Source organism: Heptranchias perlo, chromosome 44 (genome assembly GCF_035084215.1).
Source record: "Heptranchias perlo isolate sHepPer1 chromosome 44, sHepPer1.hap1, whole genome shotgun sequence".
Lineage (NCBI taxonomy): Eukaryota > Metazoa > Chordata > Chondrichthyes > Hexanchiformes > Hexanchidae > Heptranchias > Heptranchias perlo.
This window is the reverse complement of record NC_090368.1, coordinates 2,599,410-2,617,935: the sequence shown is the minus strand read 5'-3', so window position 1 is coordinate 2,617,935 and position 18,526 is coordinate 2,599,410. Positions and strand designations below refer to the sequence as shown.

The 18,526-nt window shown below is 50.3% G+C and overlaps 1 protein-coding gene across 1 annotated transcript in view; it reads right to left on the bottom strand.

Moving 5' to 3' along the window:
- The window catches only part of LOC137306591 (thrombospondin type-1 domain-containing protein 4-like), a 68,469-nt gene that overhangs the window by 33,023 nt on the left and 16,920 nt on the right, over positions 1-18,526 (bottom strand). Inside the window, 1 exon segment of the mRNA XM_067975886.1 lies at positions 13,432-13,534. Within this exon segment, the coding sequence (XP_067831987.1) occupies positions 13,432-13,534 (103 nt within the window).

Sequence of the window (18,526 nt, the reverse complement as noted above, 5' to 3'; positions counted from 1 at the left end):
CTGCTAGGGGACCCGCAATTTCCTCCCTAACCTCCCATAACGTCCTGGGATACATTTCATCAGGTCCCGGAGATTTATCTACCTTGATGCGCGTTAAGACTTCCAGCACCTCCCTCTCTGTAATATGTACACTCCTCAAGACATCACTATTTATTTCCCCAAGTTCCCTAACATCCATGCCTTTCTCAACCGTAAATACCGATGTGAAATATTCATTCAGGATCTCACCCATCTCTTGTGGTTCCGCACATAGATGACCTTGTTGATCCTTAAGAGGCCCTACTCTCTCCCTAGTTACCCTTTTGCCCTTTATGTATTTGTAGAAGCTCTTTGGATTCACCTTTGCTAGGGTATCGTTCCATTTAGGGGGGATTCTGACTTAGAGGCGTTCAGTCATAATCCCACAGATGGTAGCTTCGCACCATTGGCTCCTCAGCCAAGCACATACACCAAATGTCTGAACCTGCGGTTCCTCTCGTACTGAGCAGGATTACTATTGCAACAACACATCATCAGTAGGGAGGGAGAGAGAGTAGGGGAGAGGGGGAAGATAGACAGAGGAGAGGGGGAAGATAGACAGAGGAGAGGGGGAAGATAGACAGAGGAGAGGGGAAAGATAGACAGAGGAGAGGGGAAAGATAGACAGAGGAGAGGGGAAAGATAGACAGAGGAGAGGGGAAAGATAGACAGAGGAGAGGGGAAAGATAGACAGAGGAGAGGGGGAAGATAGACAGAGGAGAGGGGGAAGATAGACAGAGGAGAGGGGGAAGATAGACAGAGGAGAGGGGGAAGATAGACAGAGGAGAGGGGGAAGATAGACAGAGGAGAGGGGGAAGATAGACAGAGGAGAGGGGGAAGATAGACAGAGGAGAGGGGGAAGATAGACAGAGGAGAGGGGGAAGATAGACAGAGGAGAGGGGGGAGAGGGAGGGAGAGAGAGAGAAGGGGAAGATAGACAGAGGCGAGGGGGGAGAAGGGGAGAGGGAGGAGAGAGAGAGAAGGGGAGAGGGGGAAGATAGACAGAGGGGAGAGGGAGAGAGAGAGAGAGAGAAGGGGAGAGGGGAAAATAGATAGAGAGAGAGAGAAGGGGAGAGGGAGGGAGAGAGAGAGAAGGGGAGAGGGGGAAAATAGACAGAGGGGAGGGGGTAGAAGGGGAGAGGGAGGGAGAGAGAGAGAAGGGGAGAGGGGGAAGATAGACAGAGGAGAGGGGGGAAAAGGGGAGAGGGAGGGAGAGAGAAGGGGAAGATAGACAGAGGAGAGGGGGAGAAGGGGAGAGGGAGGGAGAGAGAGAGAAGGGGAGAGGGGGAAGATAGACAGAGGAGAGGGGGGAGAAGGGGAGAGGGAGGGAGAGAGAGTAGGGGAGAGGGGGAAGATAGACAGAGGAGAGGGGGGAGAAGGGGAGAGGGAGGGAGAGAGAGAGAGAGAGAAGGGGAGAGGGGGAAGATAGACAGAGGAGAGGGGGGAGAAGGGGAGAGGGAGGGAGAGAGAGTAGCGGAGAGGGGAAAGATAGACAGAGGAGAGGGGGAAGATAGACAGAGGAGAGGGGGAAGATAGACAGAGGAGAGGGGGAAGATAGACAGAGGAGAGGGGGAAGATAGACAGAGGAGAGGGGGAAGATAGACAGAGGAGAGGGGGAAGATAGACAGAGGAGAGGGGGAAGATAGACAGAGGAGAGGGGGAAGATAGACAGAGGAGAGGGGGAAGATAGACAGAGGAGAGGGGGAAGAGGGAGGGAGAGAGAGAGAAGGGGAGAGGGGGAAGATAGACAGAGGAGAGGGGGGAGAAGGGGAGAGGGAGGGAGAGAGACAGAGGAGAGGGGGGAGAGAGAGAGAAGGGGAGAGGGGGAAGATAGACAGAGGGGAGGGGGGAGAAGGGGAGAGGGAGGGAGAGAGAGAGAAGGGGAGAGGGGGAAGATAGACAGAGGAGAAGGGGAGAGGGAGGGGGAGAGAGAGAGAAGGGGAGAGGGGGAAGATAGACAGAGGAGAGGGGGGAGAAGGGGAGAGGGAGGGAGGGAGAGAGAAGGGAGAGGGGGAAGATAGACAGAGGGGAGAGGGAGAGAGAGAGAGAGAAGGGGAGAGGGGGAAGATAGATAGGGAGGGAGGGAGAAGGGGGGAGGGAGGGAGAAGGGGAGAGGGAGGGAGAAGGGGAGAGGGAGGGAGAAGGGGAGAGGGAGGGAGAAGGGGAGAGGGAGGGAGAAGGGGAGAGGGAGGGAGAAGGGGAGAGGGAGGGAGAAGGGGAGAGGGAGGGGAGAGGGAGGGGAGAGGGAGGGGAGAGGGAGGGAGAAGGGGAGAGGGAGGGAGAAGGGGAGAGGGAGGGAGAAGGGGAGAGGGAGGGAGAAGGGGAGAGGGAGGGAGAAGGGGAGAGGGAGGGAGAAGGGGAGAGGGAGGGAGAAGGGGAGAGGGAGGGAGAAGGGAGAGGGAGGGAGAAGGGAGAAGTGGGGGAAAGATAGACAGAGAGAGGGAGGAAAGATAGACAGAGGGGAGAGGGAGAAGGGGAGAGGGGAAAGATAGACAGAGAAAAGAGAAGGGGTGAGAGAAGGGGAGAGGGAGGGAAGGGGGAAAGATAGATAGAGGGAGAGAGAAAAGGGGAGAGGGAGGGAGGGGAGCAAGAAGGAAAGAGGGGAAAGAGAGAAAGCAGAGGGAGGGAGGGAAAAGGGGAGGGGGCCTCCCTGGCCTCGCCCCTCCCTATCTCTGTAACCCCCTCCAGCCCTACAACCCTCCGAGATCTCTGCACTCCTCCAGTTCCTGCCTCTTGCGCATCCCCGATTCCCATCACTCCACCATTGGCTCCATCAGCTGCCTGGGCCCTAAGCTCTGGAATTCCCTCCCTAAACCTCTCCGCCTCTCTCCCCTCCTTTAAGACGCTCCTTAAAACCTCCCTCTTTGACCGAGCTTTTGGTCACCTGTCCTAATATCTCCTTATGTGGCTCGGTGTCAAATTTTGTGTGATAATCGCTCCTGTGAAGCACCTTGGGACGTTTTACTGCGTGAAAGGCACTATATAAATGCAAGTTGTTGTTGTTGGGACATTGGGGGCCCCCCCTTGCCTTTTACAGGAGTTGGGGAGGGGTCACTGGGGAGAGGGACTTTCCCGAACATCAATGGGCAAGTGCAGGTCCACGCACGCACTCCCACATTTTCCAGCAGGGGAAGCGGCCGGATATCGATCCGGAGTGGGAAACCCTGCCTGATTTATCTCCTACCCCCAAACCCCTCCTCCAGTCCAGGGGTACTGAGGCCAACTTCAGCACGCCTACTGGTGCCCCGGCTGAGATCGTCCCGCCTACTGATCGCTCCTTGCGCGTCACGCAAGAAAGGTGACCCCCCCAGGTTTCCGCACACTCTCCAGCTGGCCCTCTTCAGTCAGGTCGCTCCCTGGGAAAAGTTTCCAGAGCCTCAGCACCCCTCCAAAAACAAAAAACCACAACAAGAAAAGAAAAAGCTCCCCTCGGCTCCTGTGATTCACGTTTCTCGTGGGACGCGCCCCAAACCTCCTGCGGTCGAAGACTGCCCAGACGCGGTGCGGCTCTTTTAAGCAGCAAGTCCTTTATAAAAGGTGTCGGCCATGACTCAGCGGGTCCCACTCTCGCCCCTGAGTCAGGAGGTCGTGGGTTCGAGCCCCGCTCCAGAGACTTGAGCCCATAATCCCGGCCGACACTCCCAGCGCCAGTACCGAGGGAGTGCTGCACTGTCGGAGGTGCCGTCTTTCGGACGAGACGTTAAACCGTCTGCCCCCTCTCGGGCGGACGTAAAAGATCGCACTGACACTATTTCGAAGAAGAGCAGGGTGGGGGTGGGGGGGTGGGGGGGAGTTCTCCCCGGTGTTCTGGGGCCGATATTTATCACTCGACCAACATCACTGAAAATCAGATGATCTGGGTCATTATCACACCGCTGTTTGTGGGATCTTGCTGTGCGCAAATCGGCCGCCGCGTTTTCTAAATTACAACAGTGACCACACTTCAAAAAAAAGTACTTCATTGGCCGTAAAAAGGTTTGGGACGTCCTGAGGTGGTGAAAGATGCTATAGAAATGCAAGTCTCTCGTTTCTTACTATCGGGAGTGGGGGTGGGGGTTAGTTGGTCACATTGGGCCCCTTTTATTTTTCCTATCTTCCATTTCCTGCCCCCCCCCCCCCCCCGCACCCCCGCTTGTTCTCCTAACTCTCGGCTGCCCCTCCACCACCTCACACAAGTGGCCAGTCTTCGCACGTGAGCCTAGACAGTGAGCGTTGTCTGGCTATTCGACCAAGGTGGGAGGGCAGTGCTCGCAGCCAGGCCCGATCCTCTCTTCGCTCGACACCCGCTTGCTCTTGCACTCGGCCAGCGTTGCTAGGGGGGTAGACCCCCCCTCCCCATTGGCACGCTGACGCACCCACTCCTGTAAAGGACGTGGGGGTGGAGGGGGCTCGCTAGATAAACTGACCGCGTGAACTGAAGGGGGTGTTTCCCACTCCTCTCGGGGGGCTTGGCTCCGAGGCTGCTCTAGAAGTGACCGGATGGTGAAACAATCTGCCAGCACCCAAATGGTTAACGCAATAAATTCCTGACTTTGTGTTGCCAAGTAAATATTGTTTGCAGATCGCAGATGGTAAGATTTAAACAGCTGATTGAAATCTCTTCAAACGACTGACCGCCAACAACACCTGCAGACAGCGGCAGAGGCTCAGCATTCAAACACCCGCTACGCCCACAGCCCAGTGGGTAGATGAGCCAGCCGGTGTGGCTCTGAGCTATACTGACCAGCGGGGTGCCGGGTAGAGAGAGAGTGAGAGTGAGAGTGTGCGAGTGAGGGAGAGTGTGCGAGTGAGGGAGTGTGTGCGAGTGAGGGAGTGTGTGCGAGTGAGGGAGTGTGTGCGAGTGAGGGAGTGTGTGCGAGTGAGGGAGTGTATGTATATGAGAGAATGAGAGCGTGTTGGTGAGTTTGAGTGTGTGTGAGTGTGTGAGAGAGTGTGTGTGTGTGTGAGAGAGTCTGTGTGAGTGTGAGAGTGTGTGAGTGAGAGAGAGTGTGAGTGAGAGAGAGTGTGAGTGAGAGAGAGTGTGAGTGAGAGAGAGTGTGAGGAAGTGTGTACGAGTGAGAAAGAGTGTGAGTGAGAGAGTGTGAGTGAGAGAGAGTGTGAGGAAGTGTGTACGAGTGAGAAAGAGTGTGAGTGAGAAAGAGTGTGAGTGAGAAAGAGTGTGAGTGAGAAAGAGTGTGAGTGAGAAAGAGTGTGAGTGAGAAAGACTGTGTGTGAGTGTGAGTGAGTGAGAGAGTGTGAGTGAGTGAGAGAGTGTGAGTGAGAGAGAGAGTGTGAGTGAGAGAGAGAGTGTGAGTGAGAGAGAGAGTGTGAGTGTGAGTGTGAGTGAGAGTGAGAGTGAGAGTGAGTGTGAGTGAGAGTGAGTGAGTGTGAGTGAGAGTGTGTACAAATGTGAGTGTGTGAGTGTGAGTGTGTGTGAATGCAAGTGTGAGTTTTTGAATGCGAGTGTGTGAATGTGTGTGAGAGCGAGTGCATGTGCGCGCACGGGTGCGCCAGCTAACTCAACACAGACCAGGGATGGTACCCGGGACTGTCCCGTGTGTTGGGGGGGGGCGTGGATACTGGGACTGTGTCCGGGCAGTGCGGGGAGGGGGCTATAACTGGCGTACCACCCCAGAGCTGGGGAGGGTTCCCGCCCCGATCGCGAATCAGCCATCCCGGACAGGAAGCGCCCCTGAACATTGGGCAACGGCCTGGCTGCAACACCTCCCCATGGTCGAATAGCCTCGCCGACTCCCAACGTCCGGGGGCGATTTATCGGGCGAGCTATCGGAGGGCCCCCTCCAATCGCTCCCCAGATTGTACCGAGTGTAGTCAGGAGGGCTTTGCTTCTCAGTTGCATGTTGAACTAACGCACATGTTGTTTCACAGAGACGTCAAATTTCTTGGCTGCCCTTTCGGGCTGAGGATTGATGGCAGGGACTTGGGAGTCCAAGAGCCGGCTGTTAATGGGATCCACGACAGCTGTGCTGTATACGTTATAATTCCTTCCACTCTTTTATTGCACTGTTATTAATACACAGAGCAGCCCAGCGTCTATTTGGAAAGGCTGCTTTGCAATTAGTGAGTCCCCCCGTCCTTTTAACCCCTTCTGCTGCTGCGGTTGAAGATTGTTCAAGCATATCTTTCGACCGCACTGCTGCTAGGGGTTAGATTGTCGCCTGCAGCCCTTCCAGGACTTATCACTTCCCCCCCTCTGCTCCCCAACCCCGAATTCCCCCATTCCTGCTAGGCAAAGCTCTGTGCCCCGAGAGCCCAGAACCCTGGCCCGCCCACCCCCCCCTCCACCGAGTGGCGAGGGAACAGTGGGAGAAACAGGGTCCTAGTGCCTTCTGCCGGAAGGTGCAGGCGCGGGGACGTCTGGCCAGGCTCGGCTGCGATGCCCTCCGCAGGCGAGTATCCCCACGTGGAGTGAGGTGCGGGATAACTCCCGATGCCAACAGAAGGTGAGGGGTCACGTTTATTAACACCACCCCCGACTGCTGGAGCGCTGATCCTTCCTAATCTTCGGTGTGGGATCAACTCCCAGTCCCTGCGAGTCCTTAAAGGGCTGCAAACAAGGAGTGATGGGTACAATTAAAGGTAACTGGCCACATTCGGGGACAAATACGTTGGGAGCCTTTGCAAAGGCCACTGATGTAGAAAAGAAAGAACTTGTATTTCTATCGCGTCTTTCACGACCTCAGGACGTCCCAAAGCGTTTTACAGCCAATTAAATACTTTTGAAGTGTGGTCACTGTTGTAATGCAGGAAAAGTGGCAGCCAATTTGCGCACAGCAAGATCCCACAAACAGCAATGTGATAATAGCCAGATAATCTGATGTTGGTTGAGGGATAAATATTGGCCCAGGACACCGGGGAGAACTCCCCCCCTGCTCTTCTTTGAAATCTTTTATGTCCACCTGCGAGTGTAGACGGGGCCTCGGTTTAACGCCTCATCCAAAAGACGGCATCTCCGACAGCGCAGCGCTCCCTCAGTACTGCCCTGGGAGTGTCAGCCTGGGTTTTGTGCTCAGGAGTGGGACTTGAACCCACGGCCTTCTGAATCAGCGGCGAGAGTACTGAGCCACAGTCTACCAGTGAATCCCCCGTGGCCTTGCTCAGAGGAAATGACTTGACTTTTTTGGCTGTGTTTGTTGTAACAGGCCGAGCGAGGTTACAGCACCACCTCTGGAGCAAATAGGAACAGCAGGCATTACCCGTTGAGCTCAGTGCACTGGGAGTGCGTAACAAAATACCAGCTCAAGGAATTGAGAGGTTATTATAGATTTCAATCTATGCAAAAAGCTGTTGAGGTAATAAAATTGGATGCCATTTGCAATGTGGAAGCAGGAAACAGAGTCTACAGACAAGGGATGGAGTGATCAAATCCCTCCGTGGCCTCGTCCCCTCCCTATCTCTGTAACCCCCTCCAGCCCTACACCCCTCCGAGATCTCTGCGCTCCTCCAATTCTGGCCTCTTGCGCATCCCCGATTTCTTTCGTCCCACCATTGGCGGCCGTGCCTTCAGCTGCCTGGGCCCTAAGCTCTGGAATTCCCTCCCTAAACCTCTCCGCCTCTCTCTCCTCCTTTAAGACGCTCCTTAAAACCCACCACTTTGACCGAGCTTTTGGTCACCTGTCCTAATATCTCCTTACGTGGCTCGGTGTCAAATTTTGTCTGATTTGTGAAGCGCCTTGGGTCGTTTTACTATGTTGCAAGAGGCAATGTAGAGAGGGGAGTCCACGTATAGTCATTCTGTGACACCCTCCCTATAGACCAGCGCTGTAGCCTAGAAGGAGGCAGAGACTGAAAACTGGGAGGAGGGGTACAAGGCTGTCCCTTACTGGCAGTGCCCGACCCCCATGGTGCATTCTGGCTGCAAGCCTCCTTGCTGCAGCAGACGGCACCAGCTCGAGTCGCTGCCCTCCCCCCACCCCCCGCCGGGCAAACTCGGGTAGCCGAGCCAAACATGGCTCTGAGCGCAGTCTGCTGCTGGCATCTCTCTCACTTGCTCCAACTCATCCTCTTCCAGAAAACATAAGTGATGGGGGAATTCCCATGGGGAAGCCCACTGCAGCAGTATTGTGGGCCTTCCAAAAATATGGGAGAGCCAAGAGACTGGGGACAAAGCTTCCAGAGCAGTTAAACACTAGCAGGGAGAAAAAAAACCCAAAATCCCAGGAAAAACTTCAGAATACAGCAATAGATGTTCGTAAAGCACAACCCCTACAAACGGTGAACGCCCACTATACACGGACGGGCTTATGTCCTAGAACGCCCGTTACACATGGATGGGCTTATGACCAGTTACATGGACATTAGATAGAGTCACCTTGACCACTAATGCAACCGACTGCCGATTGAAAACCTAACCGGAAAATCGGGCAGCTAAATGGGCAGGGATCTGGGATAACCGAACGGCAAATCCGACCTATCGTTTCCAGGAGGGGGCGGAGAGAAGCGCAGGAAAAGAGGGAGTGTCGGGGGGGGAAAAAAACAGAATTAACCAAGAGTTTTAAAGAGCACAGCCAAGGGCCAATGGAGACAGGAAGTGCCAGGGGAGACAAGATTCTACAAGTCGTTTCTCGACTCGGGAGGCAGGCAATAACTCACAGGTAACTGGGCCTCACACACGTGACTGAGTCTGGGTAACTTGGTGCAATAAATATCCTAGCAGCACACTCAACTTACTCAGATCTCAGTTGTGGTAATTGGTTTTAATACATGTGAAATGCTATTTGCCCCTCTCTCCCTGTTACTGAGAGTGTGGGGGATATTAATTACCCCCCTAACCCCATTACTGAGAGTGTGGGGGATATTAATTACCCCCCTAACCCCGTTATTGAGAGTGTGGGGGATATTAATTACCCCCCTAACCCTGTTATTGACAGTGTGGAGAATGTTAATTACCCCCTAACCCCATTACTGACAGTGTGGGGGATGTTAATTGCCCCTTTGACCCCGTTACTGACAGTGTGGGGGATGTTAATTGCCCCTTTGACCCCGTTACTGACAGTGTGGGGGATGTTAATTGCCCCTTTGACCCCGTTACTGACAGTGTGGGGGATGTTAATTGCCCCTTTGACCCTGTTATTGACAGTGTGGGGGATGTTACTTGCCCCTTTGACCCCGTTACTGACAGTGTGGGGGATGTTACTTGCCCCTTTGACCCCATTACTGAAAGTGTGGGGGATGTTAGTTCCCCCTTTGACCCTGTTATTGGCCATGTGGGGCGTGGGGCGTGGGGAGTGCTCAGGGGGCTGCACAGCACACAGCTGCCTTCAGTGAGAAGGAATGTTTTGCTGGGTTCCGATTACTGTTAAGTAAACGGTTAGACTGCCATAAAACGCAATTGGGCTGTCAGGCATTCAAGTGAAATATCAGTGAACAATCAGTCTTGCTCTGCCGGGGGAAACGCACAACTCTCGCTGCACGTTACACAGAAGGTCACTGTCTCTTATTTAAGGTTAATATCCGCAGCCCAGTCAATGAAGTACTGTATTCATTTAATAGATTAAAATTTTCTCCATGTTTTTCCTCCCCTCCTCTCCTGAAGGTGCTGACTCTCACTGGGGTACGGGTCCCCTCCTCTCCTGAAAGTGCTGACTCTCACTGGGATACAGGTCCCCTCCTCTCCTGAAGGTGCTGACTCTCACTGGGGTACAGGTCCCCTCCTCTCCTGAAGGTGCTGACTCTAACTGGGATACAGATCCCCTCCTCTCCTGAAGGCACTGACTCTCACTGGGGTACGGGTCCCCTCTCCCCCTGAAGGTGCTGACTCTCACTGGGGTACAGGTCCCCTCCTCTCCTGAAGGTGCTGACTCTCACTGGGGTACGGGTCCCCTCCTCTCCTGAAGGTGCTGACTCTCACTGGGGTACAGGTCCCCTCCTCTCCTGAAGGTGCTGACTCTCACTGGGGTACGGGTCCCCTCCTCTCCTGAAGGTACTGACTCTCACTGGGGTATGGGTTCCACCGGCCATCTCTGGCACCTCACCCAAATGGTTATTCTTCGTGTGGACAGTGGCTGTTAGCAGGATGTTCGACTGCAGAAGGCATCACAGCCCAGCCCAATCATGTCTACGTGCACATGCGCAGACACAAGCCAGCAGGGACGATCGGGAAAGCGGGAACCCTGAATGATTTTCTTCCCTCTCAAACACAGGGACACTGAGGCCCTCATCCTGACCAGCACTATTACCACGGAAGGGATATGGGGATCGGACGGGAAAGTGGAGTTGAGGTCGAAGATCAGCCACGTTCTTGTTGAATGGCGGAGCAGGCTCGAGGGGTCGTATGGCCTACTCCTGCTCCTATTTCTTACGTTCTTATGAACGAGACCAAGTTAACTTCACTAGCCAGGCTGAGACAGCCACCACTACACAGTCTCACTGAGCAACATACCCCTTGGAAAAGAAGAGTCCACATGGAATGGGAAAGCAGCCTCTAGGGGTACAGATGCACAAGTCGCTAAAAGTAGCGACGCAGGGTAATAAGTCCATAAAAAAAGCAAACCAAACACTGGGGTTCATTTCTAAAGGGATAACAATGAAAAGCAGAGAAGTTATGCTAAACTTGTACAGAACCTTGGTTAGACCTTGCTTGGGGCACTGTGCACAGTTCTGGTCTCCATATTATAAAAAGGATATAGAGGCACTGGAGAAGGTGCAAAAAAAAAAGATTTACAAGGATGATCGCAGGAATGAGAGCTTATAACTATCAGGAAAGATTGAGCAGGTTGGGGCTCTTTTCTCTAGAAAAGAGAAGGCTGAGGGGTGACCTGATAGAGGTCTTTAAGTTTATCAAGGGGTTCGATAGGGTAGACGTAGAGAAGATGTTTCCACTTGCGGGGAGATCAGAACTAGAATATAAGAGAGTCACTAATAAATCCAATATGGAATTCAGGAGAAACTTCTTTACCCAGAGAGTGGTGAGAATGTGGAACTCACTCCCACATGGAGTGGTTGAGGTGAATAGCACAGATGCATTTAAGGAGAAACTAGATAAACACATGAGGGAGAAAGGAATAGAAGGATATGCTGATAGGGTGAGATAAAGAAGGGTGGGAGGAGGCGCGTGTGGAGCATAAACACCAGCACAGACCAGTTGGGCCGAATGGCCTGTTTCTGTGCTGTAAATTCTATGTAATTCTATGTGACACACAGTGTCTCGGGGGTTATAGACTGTGCTATCCAATCCTCCCCCAGATGGACCATAATCTGGGATTAATCCCCTTCCTCCCCTGTAGGCTGGGGTACAGTTTCCACCCTCCGGTCCAATCCTCACGTCGCGCGCCCAGGCAGTAAGCGCTAGCAGACTATTCGACCGAGGGGGGCTGTCTCAGCCAAGCCGGATCCTGTCCTCACCCGACATCCAACACCTCTTGGACTTTCCGGCAGGGGATAGTGATCGGGAGCCAAGTTGTTAATCCCTCTCTTGCCCTGAGGTAACTGCGACCAATTGTAGAGCCCCGACTGACACCCACTCAGTAACGGCCAACAACAACTCCCATTTATACAGCGCCTTCAACGTAGTAAAACGTCCCCAAGGCCGTCAACCAGACGAAAACCTGACACCGAGCCACATAAGGAGACATTAGGAGAGGTGACCAAAAGCTTGGTCAAAGAGGTGGGTTTTAAGGAGAGGCTTAAAAGGAGGAGAGATAGAGGCGGAGAGGTTCAGGGAGGGAATTCCAGAGCTTAGGGCCGAGGCGGCTGAAGGCACGGCCGCCAATGGTGGAGCGATGGAAATCGGGGATGGGCAAGAGGCCAGAATCAGAGGAGCGCAGAGATCTGGGAGGTATGGTAGGGCTGGAGGAGGTCACAGAGATAACAGGATCAAAATTGATCCTTCCCGATTCGGATGCTCCAGTACCACACCAGGTGACAAATTAACCCCGGTTGAGGCAGAGGGGAGACTTGCAACAGTTTGCATTAAGGCAGTAGGAATAACTAAAAATAATTCATCCGATACGACTGAATTATTTATATAACCTCACTCACCACTCCATTCCCTTGTCTGTCTCTATTTTGCTCACTCTTTCTCAATCTTTCCAATTCTTTTCTCTCCCGTTATCTCTCTCTAATCCCCCTGGTCCCTGAAGCCAATTTTAGTTGCTCAGCTGCTATTCATCAGTAGCTATTTACGCTGCGATCAGTGTGAGCAGCTCGATCGCAGACTGATACACGGCCCTGAACTCCCCTTTTGTCTCGTCACAGCCTGGACAGGGGCCACTGTCAACACGACTGGAGAGCCGCAGGGGAGCTGGAGGGCCCAACACCCCCTACCCACCCCTTCCAGTGTTGCTACAACAAGCTAGCTTCTTGGACGGGGCTTGGGCACAGCCTGAGGTCACGAGACCGTGGGTCGGTTTGTCATTCTCACCTACTGGTCTGTGCCGCACTCAAGCCAAGCAGCGGTCCGAGTGCGTCCGAAACGCAGCTCAGGGGCAAGCCACAATCTCAGTGACCTGCTCGTTAAACTCAGAGAGGCTGTGACTCATTAATAAAAGGATTACGACTCTTTCCTGATCTCTGGCTGTTGTTTGTTTTTACACACACACATATACATACACAGATTAGCTAGGATCCGGGGACAGACCTTTCAGGTCTGTTGCACGCCCGGTCAGCCGTGGCTCAGTGCGGGTCCCACTCTCGCCTGAGTCAGTAGGTCGTGGGTTCGAGTCCCACGCCTGAGGTTTGAGCGCAAAAATCCAGGCTGACACTCCCGGTGCAGTCCTGAGGGAGCGCTGCACTGTCGGGGGGGTGCCGTCTTTCGGATGAGACCGAGGCCCCGTCTGCCCCTCTCAGGTGGACGTAAAAGGTCCCTTGGCCACTATTTCGAAGGAGAGCAGGGGGGAGTTCTCCCCGGTGTCTTGGGACCAATATTTATCCCTCAACCAACATCACTAAAAAAACAGATGATCTGGTCATTATCACATTGCTGATTGTGGGATCTTGCTGTGCGCAAATTGGCTGCCGCGTTTCCTACATTACAACAGTGGCCACACCTCAAAAGTGCTTCGTTGGCTGTAAAGCGCTTTGGGACGTCCTGAGGTGGTGAAAGGCTCGATAGAAAAACAAGCCTTTGATGGAACGGCATGGCAACAGGTGGGCAAGGTCGTAGGTCAATGACCCCGGTCCCAGCTGATTGGCCTTCCTGGGCTAGGAAGGCGGTGGGGGTGATAAAGAGTCAGGGTTCCCACACCCGATGGGTATCCCAGTTGGAAAGTGAGCTGCTGACGGGAAGGACGGCATCTATGGAACCCGTACCCCAGCGAGAGTCAGCGCCATCCGTTATCACTACGCTCCCTGTACGCTCAGTCACGTCTAACACATGCAACCCCCTCCCTCCCCCAACGAGTGGCACAGTGTGAATGGGGTGCAAGCAGCCCCGTTAAAGATCCCGCCACCCACCCCCCAAACCTTCCCATTTACCTTCAGTGAAAGGTTCCCACTCGTAGTAACGTCCCATGAACTGCAGATGGTTGAATCTTGCACATTGAGCTTTACGTGGGTCCGAGGCACTGGAGGGACAGGCCTGGAAAGAGAGAGGGAATTAAAAGGTTATCAGAACGACACTGGGGCTAAAAGGGTTAAATTACGAGGGCAGGTCGCACGGACTGGGCTTGTATTCCCTCGAGTATAGAGGGTGATCTAATCGAGGTGTTTAAGATGATTAAAGGATTCGATAGGGTCAATGGAGAGAAACTATTTCCTCTGGTGGGAGAGAGTCCAGAACAAGGGGGCAGAACCTTAAAATTAGAGCCGGGCCGTTCAGGGGTGACGTCGGGAAGCGTTTCTTCACACAAAGGGGAGTGGAAATCTGGAACTCTCTCCCCCAAAAAGCTGTTGAGGCTGGGGGTCGATTGGAAATTTCAAAACTGAGATTGATAGATATTTGTTGGGTATTAAGGGTTAGGGAACCAAGATGGATAAATGGAGTTAAGATACAGTTCAGCCATGACCTAATTGAATGGCAGATCAGGCTAAAGGGGCTGAATGGCCTCCTGCTATTCCTATGTTCCCACAAACAACAATGTGATAATGACCAGATCATCTGTTTTTAGGTGATGTTGGTTGAGAGATAAATCTTGGCCCCAGGGACACCGGGGAGAACTCCCCCCTGCTCTTCTTTGAATAGCGGCCATGGGATCTTTCACGTCCACCCGAGAGGGGCGGACGGGGCCTCGGTTTAACGTCTCATCCGAAAGACGGCACCTCCGACAGTGCAGCACTCCCTCAGTACTGGCACTCCCTAAGATGATCCCAGCGATGAGAGGTTTTAGTTATGGGGAGAGACTGGAGAAAGTCAGGGAGACTTTTTATTAGAATACAGAAGGTTAAGCGGAGAACTGATAGAGGGTCTTCAACATCTTGGGAGGTTTTGATGAGGTCAATTGGGAAAAACGATTTCCAGTGGTCGGTGAGTCAGCAATTAGCATAGATTTTAAGATCGGCATCAAAAGAATGAAATAAGAAAAATGAGGATTTGTTTTTATACACACAGGGTTGTTGGGACATGGACTGTCCAACCAGAAACACTGAGGGAAGCAAAATCCAAAACAGCTCTTAAAATGGAGGGGGATAAATATTGGAAAAAGAAAAATTGAAAAGGGTGTTTGGGGAAAAGGCAACGGAATTGGACCAAGGGGAGAGCTCTTTCGTATAGAGAGAGCACAGGGGCGCTGGGCCGTATGGAGAAGGGGCAGGGGGATGGGACTGAGAGAGATAGCACAGGGGTGATGGGCTGACTAGCCTCCTTCTTTGCTGTTAACTGTATTAAAATCATAGACTTTAAGAGGCAGGGAAGAGGAAGGGATATTTGGATCTCGGAAGAAACAAGAAAGGACAGGATCAGAGGAGAATTGATATTAGTAGCGTCAAGTAAACAGAGACTCGGGAAAACATTTTAACAAGTTACGATTTATGGACTGTTTTTCTAACTGCTGCAGAGCCAGAGACACAGATATTTGCATGAACGCACAAGAGATTATCGTCAAGTGACAATTGGTGCCAGATGGGAGCTTCTCATTATTCATCCAACAGCAGTGAATGGGTTTGGAGAGAAAAGTATTTGTAATATATACAAGAAAAGGCCATTAAATGATAGACTAAACCACACACTATCATCAATGTAAATGAATGAATTATGATATAATATATACAGCAGTGTTATTATAACACCCAGTGTGTTATTGTATTATATAAATACAGACAGCTGCATTCTATCCAGTAACACACGGTGTGTTATTATATAATATATATACAGGAGGGTTATACCCAGTATCACACGGTGTGTTATTATATAAATACAGACAGCTGCATTCTATCCAGTAATACACGGTGTGTTATTATATAATATATACAGGAGTGTTATACCCGGTAACACACGGTCTGTTATTATATAATATATATACAGAAGTGTTATACCCAGTAACACACAGTGTGTTATTATATAATATATATACAGGAGTGTTATACCCAGTAACACACAGTGTGTTATTATATAATATATATACAGGAGTGTTATACCCAGTAACACACAGTGTGTTATTATATAATATATATACAGGAGTGTTATACCCAGTAACACACGGTGTGTTATTATATAATATATATACAGGAGTGTTATACCCGGTAACACACAGTGTGTTATTATATAATATATATACAGGAGTGTTATACCCGGTAACACACAGTGTGTTATTATATAATATATATACAGGAGTGTTATACCCGGTAACACACGGTGTGTTATATAATATATATACAGGAGTGTTATACCCAGTAACACACAGTGTGTTATTATATAATATATATACAGGAGTGTTATACCCAGTAACACACAGTGTGTTATTATATAATATATATACAGGAGTGTTATACCCAGTAACACACGGTGTGTTATTATATAATATATATACAGGAGTGTTATACCCGGTAACACACAGTGTGTTATTATATAATATATATACAGGAGTGTTATACCCGGTAACACACAGTGTGTTATTATATAATATATATACAGGAGTGTTATACCCAGTAACACACAGTGTGTTACTATATAATATATATACAGGAGTGTTATACCCAGTAACACACGGTGCGTTATAATATAATATATATACAGGAGTGTTATATCCAGTAACACACGGTGTGTTATTATATAATATATATACAGGAGTGTTATACCCAGTAACACACGGTGTGTTATTATATAATATATATACAGGAGTGTTATACCCAGTAACACACGGTGTGTTATTATATAATATATATACAGGAGTGTTATACCCGGTAACACACGGTGTGTTATTATATAATATATATACAGGAGTGTTATATCCAGTAACACACGGTGTGTTATTATATAATATATATACAGGAGTGTTATATCCAGTAACACGGTGTGTTATTATATAATATATATACAGGAGTGTTATACCCAGTAACACACAGTGTGTTATTATATAATATATATACAGGAGTGTTATACCCGGTAACACACGGTGTGTTATTATATAATATATACAGGAGTGTTATACCCAGTGACACACGGTGTGTTATTATATAATATATAGGAGTGTTATACCCGGTAACACACGGTGTGTTATTATATAATATATAGGAGTGTTATACCCGGTAACACACGGTGTGTTATTATATAATATATAGGAGTGTTATACCCGGTAACACACGGTGTGTTATTATATAATATATAGGAGTGTTATACCCGGTAACACACGGTGTGTTATTATATGATATATACAGGAGTGTTATACCCAGTAACACACAGTGAATCATAGAATCATAGAAGTTACAACATGGAAACAGGCCCTTCAGCCCAACATGTCCATGTTGCCCAGTTTATACCACTAAGCTGGCCCCAATTTCCTGCACTTGGCCCATATCCCTCTATACCCATCTTACCCATGTAACTGTCCAAATGCTTTTTAAAAGACAAAATTGTACCCGCCTCTACTACTGCCTCTGGCAGCTCGTTCCAGACACTCACCACCCTTTGAGTGAAAAAACTGCCCCTCTGGACCCTTTTGTATCTCTCTCCTCTCACCTTAAATCTATGCCCCCTCGTTATAGACTCCCCTACCTTTGGGAAAAGATTTTGACTATCTACCTTATCTATGCCCCTCATTATTTTATAGACTTCTATAAGATCACCCCTTAACCTCCTGCTCTCCAGGGAAAAAAGTCCCAGTCTGTCTAACCTCTCCCTATAAGTCAAACCATCAAGTCCCGGTAGCATCCTAGTAAATCTTTTTTGCACTCATTCTAGTTTAATAATATCCTTTCTATAATAGGGTGACCAGAACTGTACACAGTACTCCAAGTGTGGCCTCACCAATGCCCTGTACAACTTCAACAAGACATCCCAACTCCTGCATTCAATGTTCTGACCAATGAAACCAAGCATGCCGAATGCCTTCTTCACCACCCTATCCACCTGTGACTCCACTTTCAAGGAGCTATGAACCTGTACTCCCAGATCTCTTTGTTCTATAACTTTCCCCAACGCCCTACCATTAACGGAGTAGGTCCTGGCCCGATTCGATCTACCAAAATGCATCACCTCACATTTATCTAAATTAAACTCCATCTGCCATTCATCGGCCCACTGGCCCAATTTATCAAGATCCCGTTGCAATCCTAGATAACCTTCTTCACTGTCCACAATGCCACCAATCTTGGTGTCATCTGCAAACTTACTAACCATGCCTCCTAAATTCTCATCCAAATCATTAATATAAATAACAAATAACAGCGGACCCAGCACCGATCCCTGAGGCACACCGCTGGACACAGGCATCCAGTTTGAAAAACAACCCTCTACAACCACCCTCTGTCTTCTGTCGTCAAGCCAATTTTGTAGCCAATTGGCTACCTCACCTTGGATCCCATGAGATTTAACCTTATGTAACAACCTACCATGCGGTACCTTGTCAAAGGCTTTGCTAAAGTCCATGTAGACCACGTCTACTGCACAGCCCTCATCTATCTTCTTGGTTACCCCTTCAAAAAACTCAATCAAATTCGTGAGACATGATTTTCCTCTCACAAAACCATGCTGACTGTTCCTAATCAGTCCCTGCCTCTCCAAATGCCTGTAGATCCTGTCCCTCAGAATACCCTCTAACAACTTACCCACTACAGATGTCAGGCTCACCGGTCTGTAGTTCCCAGGCTTTTCCCTGCCGCCCTTCTTAAACAAAGGCACAACATTTGCTACCCTCCAATCTTCAGGCACCTCACCTGTAGCGGTGGATGATTCAAATATCTCTGCTAGGGGACCCGCAATTTCCTCCCTAACCTCCCATAACGTCCTGGGATACATTTCATCAGGTCCCGGAGATTTATCTACCTTGATGCGCGTTAAGACTTCCAGCACCTCCCTCTCTGTAATATGTACACTCGTCAAGACATCACTATTTATTTCCCCAAGTTCCCTAACATCCATGCCTTTCTCAACCGTAAATACCGATGTGAAATATTCATTCAGGATCTCACCCATCTC